We start from the raw sequence: 8,195 nt of genomic DNA, 5'->3' as shown, positions 1-8,195 counted from the left end.
AAATTGTATGGAAAAAATGAAGGAGGATATACTGACTTACAAGATTTAAAAGACATTGCACACGCATATAATATGGATTGAGCTTATTTGGATCCTGATTTGGACAACCAAAATATAAAAAATAACACCAACAGGTATATTTGAAAATGGAATAGACACTTGGTGACATTAATGAATATATGTAAATTTTCAAGATAAGAAAATGATATTTTGGTTATATTTTTGACTCTCTCGTTCAGACATAAATACAGAATTATATACAAACGAGACAACATGATCTCTGACATTTATTTTCTGATAATTTACAGCCGTTATGGAATAGAGTAGGAATATGGAAGCTATCATATAGGTTGTGAGATAATGCCGTTTATATAGCTGAGTGATAAGAATATAGGGACTGATTATGTTGTTATGTTACTTCTTTATGTGGGTGAAATTTTAAGTAAAAGCAAAAAAAGTCATATTTAACTATTGTAATAAAGAAAAAGAATGAGAATGTTACTATGAAGGCATATGAAATAGATTATTTCAGTCTCCTATCTCTGCTGGGTACAACACAAGTGGAGAGGAGAGTACTTAACTTCTGATACACATTCATAACATGCAGATCCTTTGTTTGAGACAGTGACTAACTCCTAGCTCAGTGAATTGAGAATAGTCTCATTGTATTGAGATCAAGTCAAAGCTGGAAGACAGAAGATATTTTCCCTGACTAAAGGAAGCCAAAAATGCAATCTTCATTATTTCATAACTTTTCTAATAATCCAGATGTGACATCACTGTTTGTAAAGCCCAACCCTTCCCAATCTGCAAGCTCACCTTCCAGGACGGAGCCCAGCCCATTTTCACCATATATAAACTGCTGCCGGGAGGCTCATCTCACAGATCTGCTCCTCTCAGCTCTACCCTCCAGCCTCTCACGCTTTCTTCAGCCTTCCCCTCTTCAGGAATCATGTCTAGCAAATCCACCGTGAGGAGCCAAAGCGTCAGCCACCGTGGCTTCAGCACCAGCTCAGCCAGAGTCCCAGGGGTCTGCCGCTCTGGCTTCAGCAGTGTCTCTGTGTCCCGCTCCAGGGGCACGGGTGGCCTCGGTGGAGTGTATGGAGGAGCTGGCTTTGGGAGCAGGAGCCTCTATAGCCTGGGCGGCTCCAAGAGGATCTCCATCGGAGGGGGCAGCTGTGCCATCAGTGGCGGATATGGTGGCCGAGTTGGAGGTGGCTTTGGCTATGGAGGTGGAGCTGCCAGTGGATTTGGTTTTGGTGCCGCAGCTGGTGGTGGCTTTGGGCTCGGTGGTGGAGCTGGTTTTGCTGGTGGCTATGGGGGCTCTGGCTTCCCTGTGTGCCCCCCTGGAGGCATCCAAGAGGTCACCGTCAACCAGAACCTCCTCACTCCTCTGAACCTGCAAATCGACCCCACCATCCAGCGGGTGAGGACTGAGGAGCGGGAGCAGATCAAGACCCTCAACAACAAGTTCGCCTCCTTCATCGACAAGGTGAGCCAGGAAGACCTGCCTCCACTGGGATGTCAGGCTCCCCAGACTAGACAATCAATGAATGTCCTACTGGGGTGAGGTTCAGGAGGGAGGGAGAAGGGGACTCAGAGGAGCTCTCCCCTGGGATGTCAGATGGCCTCCATGTTGACAACAGGCAGAAGGTGATGGAAATCACTTGAAACCACTGGGTCTCTTAAATGTCCTTCAACCCAGCCAGGGAACAATACTCAACTTGTGTTATCCATGAAGCAAAATAAGGCAATGAGAGAATAGAATCGGTCAGCTTTACCTGCTGAATATTCTAAGAGATTAAATAATAATTCCAGTGGAAAACGGTTCTAGGGTTCTGGACATGAGGAAAGAGGTGAAAGAAAAGAAAAAGATTTCTGAATGAATTTAAAAAAAAGGGTCAGAAATATTTACATAAAGATAGAAATAAGAAAAAGATTTCTGGCTGAATTAGAAAAAAAGTCTCACAAACATTTACATAAATATAGAAATGCAAAATGTGTAGAACTAGAGCATGACCATTAGGGCATTTGTTATACAGGGCAATCATGCACTAAAGCAGAAGTTAATGGAATCCAGCAATTAACTGAATTGCATTAAATCACTAGTTTCTGCACATTTAACAGTCTTTTACCTGAGGTACAATTCAAATATAACTTTCCACTTTATAACAGAGAAATACTATGTTTTTAAATGTCTATTTAAGTACTTTGAGAGAGAGAGAGAGAGAGAGAGAGAGAGAGAGAGAGAAACGGGAAGAGAGAACAGGAGAGGGTTACAGGTAGAGACATAGCACAGAGCCTGACAGGGGCTAGATCTCACAACACTGAGATGATGACCTGAGCCCAAATCAAAAATCAGAAGCTTAACTGAATGAGCCACCCAGGCACCCCAGAAGTATTTTTAACTAGATGTGTGGTTGTGCTTTTCAATAAAAAGAGAAGAAATGTTGAAAGACACTGCTAGGCCAAATAGCTTAGTTGGTGAGAAGATGTCACAGGTCCATGGAAGAACTTCACACTAAGACCAGTGAGGTTGGAACGAAATAGGGTTGGGGGTGCAACACTGTCAGCCTGACCCTCTGTACATGGTCTGTAATAGCCCAACCTGGGCGACTACCCAAAGTGCCTGGGCACCTGTCAGGTTACATCTCTTTCTCCCTGGCTTTCTGTGGCAAATAACAATCTTGTCTTCTTCCAGGTGCGATTCCTGGAACAACAGAACAAGGTCCTGGACACCAAGTGGACTCTGCTCCAGGAGCAGGGCACCAAGACCGTGAGGCAGAACCTGGAGCCCTTGTTTGAGCAGTACATCAACAACCTCAGGAGACAGCTAGACAGCATCCTGGGGGAGAGGGGCCGCCTGGACACAGAGCTCAGGGGCATGCAGGACATGGTGGAGGACTTCAAAAACAAGTGAGCACAAGGACAGAAAGGGCTCCATTCCCTGAAGTGCACACCCAATTAAGACTATTGGGTGACTAGGTCAAGATGTGGGCCTGATTCCATAGCAAAACATGTTCATGGAAATGAAACTCACAATCGTTGCCAAAAACAACCCCAAAATAGCAAAAAGGCCATAGAGGTGCATGGGGAGAGAACAAGATAAAAACAATTTAGGGACCCCCAAAAATCATTTTTGTGGCTCACTGGCAGGAAGCTCTTTTTGGGTATATCTCTCTTATGGAAAGTTGGGATTCCAGGACACTTTTTCTGTATCATCCTTGCCACTGGCTCAATTATGTCTTACCCTCTTCTGTGTCTAGATACGAAGATGAAATCAACAAGCGCACAGCAGCAGAGAATGAATTTGTGACTCTGAAGAAGGTGAGCTGCTGAAGATCAGGGGTTCATGTTCCTTTCTAGAAAGAAAGGACTCTTGGGCCCTGCACACATCCAAGAAGGGAGTAGATGGGGAGACTAAAAGGTGTTCAGACTGGGAAGGAAGGCTCAGCTGACTCCAAGGTGTTGGCTTGTTCCCCAGGATGTGGATGCTGCCTACATGAATAAGGTTGAATTGCAAGCCAAGGTAGATGCTCTCATGGATGAGATCAACTTCACCAGAGCCTTGTATGAAGCAGTAAGCATCCCCACTCCTCTTTTTTTGTTGTGATGGGGCTCTGCCAAGGGTGGAGGATCTTGGGGTGGGGTACGTCTGTAAGGCCAAGGGAAAGATGATCTGATGATCTTATGCTCTGCAGGAACTGGCTCAGATGCAAACCCACATCTCAGACACTTCCGTGGTCCTGTCCATGGACAACAACCGTAACCTGGACCTGGACAGCATCATCGCTGAAGTCAAAGCCCAATATGAGGAGATCGCTCAGAAGAGCCGGGCTGAGGCTGAGTCCTGGTACCAGAGCAAGGTGAGCCTTGAGTTGACAGGTGCCCAGGATTGCCTGTGTCCTCTTCCTAGACACCAGCAAGCCTACCCCCTTCGCTGGGAAAATCACCTCAAGGAAGCTGATGATTTCTCACAGGTGTGAACCCTGCACTCACAGAGCAGGCATTCACAGAATTTATGTGCTTTTTGAGTAAGTCAAAAGCACTGGTGGTGCTTCCCAACCACCAGTCACCGTTTTCAGTCCCTGTTTTCCCCATGCCCCATGCCTCCTGCTGCAGGAGGCTAGCTACAAAGATAGGGATCTAGTGATGCTTGCTTTTGTCTTCACCCTGAGTCGGCTCCCTTGGAAACATAATACACAACATTGCCGGCCTCCAACTGAACTAGGCAGCCAGCAGTCCATTGAAAAGAGGGTCTGTGATCAGTGTACAGTATTCAGTGACCTTGCCCCGTCAACTTTCTCTAAAATGCCTTGGTGAGAAGTCACTAGCTCCGGGTGTGTTCAATGCCAGATTGAGAAGTCAGGTCACCATTAGCATGTGAAAACCCACATGCACCACCTTCTCTCCCTCTGGACTGCAGTATGAAGAGCTGCAGGTCACCGCAGGTAGACACGGGGATGATCTGCGCAACACCAAGCAGGAGATTGCTGAGATCAACCGCATGATCCAGAGGCTGAGATCCGAGATCGACCATGTCAAGAAGCAGGTACGGTGGGGGCTTCTGGAGAAGACAAGCATCGCTTCCTCACTCAACCACCAGGCAGCCATCAGCCACCATTTGGGAAATGCTGGGAATTGGGGGAAGAGCAAAGAGAGGGGTGCATGTGGCTCCCACCCTCAGTGAGTTCCCACATATGAGGACAGATGAGTGCTAACCCTACAGAATGACACAACCGCATGACAAGAGCAATCCCAATTAGTCAGAGTGTAGAAAGATCATCCAGGGACTTTTGAAAGAGATTACTTAAGGAGAATGCTTGGTTTAGGAATACAAGGAACAAGTGGGGAAAGAAAAGGGGAAGCCCAAAGTGGGGGGGGGGCGAGATTGTTCTAAATCTGCTCAACATCGAATTGAAACAGAAGTTGAGCAGTGACCCAGGATGAAGATCGGTGTTGCCCAAGCATGTTAGAAGACCTTAGGAGTGAGGAGGACAAGATCTCAATGGCCAGAAGTGAAACTCGTAGCCTTAAGTGAAGATGTTGGTAATTTTGTATAAATTAGGGGGCATCCACATGAATCATGAGAAAAGGTTCTGGTCTGGCTTTGGAGACAGCACTCAAAACAAACTGAGTGGGTCAATTTCTTTCAACTATGCTGGTATTTGGTCCAGTATAGGGTCTCCCACCCAACCCTCAGAGAAGGTGGTTTAAAAAAGGCATATATGTTCTCATGTGGCTCCCAGACTAGATAAATTGTGCAAAACAGGAAAAGACTGGGAAAAAAATGTGGTAGAAGTGCCTTACCATCGTATCTGGGCTCTGGAACTGTTCCTCACTGGAAAGAAGTATGGCTAACTCTCCTGGAGCACTACGTTACGAGTTCCTTCTGCCTATCTTCTTGCTCTAGTGTGCCAACCTGCAGTCTGCTATTGCTGATGCTGAACAGCGTGGGGAGATGGCCCTCAAGGATGCCAAGAACAAGCTGGCTGATCTGGAGGATGCTCTGCAGAAGGCCAAGCAGGACATGGCCCGGCTGCTGAAGGAGTACCAGGAGCTGATGAATGTCAAGCTAGCCCTGGACGTGGAGATTGCCACGTACAGGAAGCTGCTGGAGGGCGAGGAGTGCAGGTGAGTAACTCACACTAGCTCCTCAAACCTCTGAATACATGTCCATGATGTCTGGCCATGAGCACAAGTTGAAGGCATTCTAGTTATGGCCACAATCATGACTCTCAGAGAATCTTAAAAGGCAGTTTGCTCATGGGTTATCCTCACGTCGAGGCTTCCCACTCTGGCCCAGTGGTGGCTGTCTGAGGTCTCACGGTCCCTGTGTCTTCTCCCTTCCTAGGCTGAGTGGGGAAGGTGTTGGACAAGTCAACATCTGTAAGTACTTTGCTTGCCCCTCTCCCTTGCCCTTAGCCCTTCTGACGAGACTCAGACTGGCAGAATGAGCTCATTGTGTCCTGTGTGTCCTTGTCTCCCTCCCCTTCACAGCTGTGGTGCAGTCCACCGTCTCCGGAGGCTATGGCAGCGCTGGCGGCTATGGCAGTGCCAGCGGTGTGGGCAGTGGCTCAGGCCTGGGCGGAGGCAGCGGCTACTCCTATGGCAGCGGCCACAGCCTGGGAGCTGGCTTCAGTTCCAGCAGCGGCAGAGGCATTGGGGGTGGCTTCAGCTCCTCTGGGGGCAGCAGTTCCACCATCAAATACACCACCACCTCATCCTCCACTAGGAAGAGCTACAAGCACTAAGTCCTGCCATCAGCTCTTGGCCCCACGTCGTCCCATCTGCAACTGGATTGCCCTCTCTCAGGCTGCTTCTCCTCTCCCGTCTCTGGTTTCTTACTCTCTGACTCTGAGCGGAACCTGCTGAGTGCCTTCATTTCTCATCACTGCCTATACCTGCTCCACCTGAGCTGCCACTGCTCACCATCCAAAGGTCACTGCCTGGGTCCTACTCCAGGACACAGCAACTTCTTCTTGCTTCCACGGGCCCATGAATTCCCCATCTCTCAAGTAGTGAGGCCTTCCCTCACAGTGCTTGTGAAAGCATAAGTGATCAGCTCTATGATAAACAGGGTTTGTGTCCCTGTCATGTGTTCTTCTCCTTGCTCTCTTCCAATGCAATAAAGCAGATTTATAATATAATTCATGGTGGAGTGGTGACTTGCTTCATTACCTTTGGGTCCTGAGTGTTTTCATCAGACAAATGCCTTGTCATGTGAAGAATACTCCCAATCTCCCAATCTCCAGTCCTCACTCCCATCCTCTAGACTGCTTCAGCAAACCTCAGTCTCGCATCCTGATGCGCGGCATTCCTTGCCAGATTAGATTCCATGTAAATGCTTGTCAAGTGGAGTGGCAGGCATCTGGTCTACATCAATGTAAAATGTTTGCGCTGCCTGTATTTGGGAGTAGCATCTTAGCCTCTTTGACTTGGTCTGTAAGATTCTCTGCCACCTGCCCCAGCAGCCACCCATAATGCCCAGAGAAATATAGTACTGTCCAGTTAGAGCCAGACAATAGTGACAAGAGAATAAGAGATTAGATTTTACTTGCAATTGCCTTCGTGACCCAGAAACGTGCCTGACAATAGCAATTAATATGTGTATACTGCTGAACCGGAAGTATACTTCTAGAAATGTATCTTAAGAAACTAGTACAAATGAAGGAGGTTATACGTACACGGATGTGAATTCCAATAATGTTCACAACATGAAAAACTTGAAAACACTAGATCTGAGCAAATTAAGGGTCTACAAACTCAGCCACAAATCTTAGATGCTGACCTCTTAAAGTCTGAAGACAAAACAAGAATGGAATCTCCCTATTCCTTACCTCCTAGACCTCTTAACAGAGGCTCAAAGAAGTCAAGTTCTGTGCTCCAATGAGATGATCTTGCATCCCCTCTAGCTGTGCCCTGGCCTGCTCTGGTTTCTAAGAATGGTTAAGGGAAAACTCAGGATACAGTGCAAGGATGGTCTGTTAACTTCTGCTTCCCAACCACCAGTCACCGTTTTCAGTCCCTGTTTTCCCCATGCCCCTAACCCCAACTCAGCACAAGGGAAATTCTCATGGATTGGCTAATTTATAAAGATGTTTCTGGATCCTACTATATCAGTACCCTGCTGTGTTCACTTGTAACCATTCCCACAAAGAACTGTGTCAGCCTTCCATTTTGGCACGAACTTACTACACAGAATTTATTTAACACCAGACATGTGATCCCAGATTATGGATATGAAGGGCACCAAAGTATCATCAAATTGAATCCTACAGTGTATCAAAAGAGTTCTACACCACAATCAATGAGATTTAATGCATATAAGCGAGGCTAATTCAACATTCATTATCAATCAATTTAATCCACAATTTCAAATGGCTAAAGAAGAAAAAATCATATGATTTTAATAGTTTATGCAGAAAAAAATTAAATAACATGATCCAATATCCATTCATGATTAAGTGAAAAACTCACCAAACAATGAATAGAGGCAAATTCCTCATATTCGAAAATAATATTTTTTCAAAAACATGTAGCTAACATCACACTTACTGATGAGAGACTGGACACTTCACTTCTTTTTGTTTATGTTTATTTATTTTTGTGTGTGTATGAGAGAGAGAGTGAGCATGAGCAGGGGAGGGGCATAGAGAGAGGAAGACACATAATCCAAAGTAGGTTCCAGGCTC

At 46.3% G+C, this 8,195-nt stretch overlaps 1 protein-coding gene across 1 annotated transcript; it reads left to right on the top strand.

The window, feature by feature from the left end:
- Positions 1 to 791: 791 nt before the first annotated feature.
- On the top strand, positions 792 to 6,650 carry LOC113597896 (keratin, type II cytoskeletal 6A). Its single transcript, XM_027055054.2, has 9 exons — positions 792 to 1,492; positions 2,702 to 2,916; positions 3,267 to 3,327; positions 3,485 to 3,580; positions 3,702 to 3,866; positions 4,427 to 4,552; positions 5,414 to 5,634; positions 5,855 to 5,889; positions 6,001 to 6,650. The coding sequence occupies exons 1-9, from the start codon at positions 953 to 955 to the stop codon at positions 6,252 to 6,254; spliced, it is 1,713 nt and encodes a 570-aa protein (XP_026910855.2). The 5' UTR covers positions 792 to 952; the 3' UTR covers positions 6,255 to 6,650.
- The last annotated feature ends 1,545 nt before the right edge of the window (positions 6,651 to 8,195 follow it).

This window comes from Acinonyx jubatus, chromosome B4 (genome assembly GCF_027475565.1).
Source record: "Acinonyx jubatus isolate Ajub_Pintada_27869175 chromosome B4, VMU_Ajub_asm_v1.0, whole genome shotgun sequence".
In the NCBI taxonomy this organism is placed as follows: Eukaryota; Metazoa; Chordata; class Mammalia; order Carnivora; family Felidae; genus Acinonyx; species Acinonyx jubatus.
The sequence above is the reverse complement of the archived record's forward strand: the minus strand, read 5'-3'. Positions and strand labels throughout refer to the sequence as shown.

What these genes read in the sequence shown, in the direction of transcription:
- LOC113597896 (XM_027055054.2), top strand. Translation starts at nt 953, where the DNA reads ATGTCTAGCAAATCCACCGTGAGGAGCCAAAGCGTCAGCCACCGTGGC. An exon ending in CCAGAGCCTTGTATGAAGCA is followed by an intron (nt 3,581 to 3,701) that starts GTAAGCATCCCC and finishes TATGCTCTGCAG; the next exon opens with GAACTGGCTCAGATGCAAAC. An exon ending in CTGGAGGGCGAGGAGTGCAG is followed by an intron (nt 5,635 to 5,854) that starts GTGAGTAACTCA and finishes CTCCCTTCCTAG; the next exon opens with GCTGAGTGGGGAAGGTGTTG.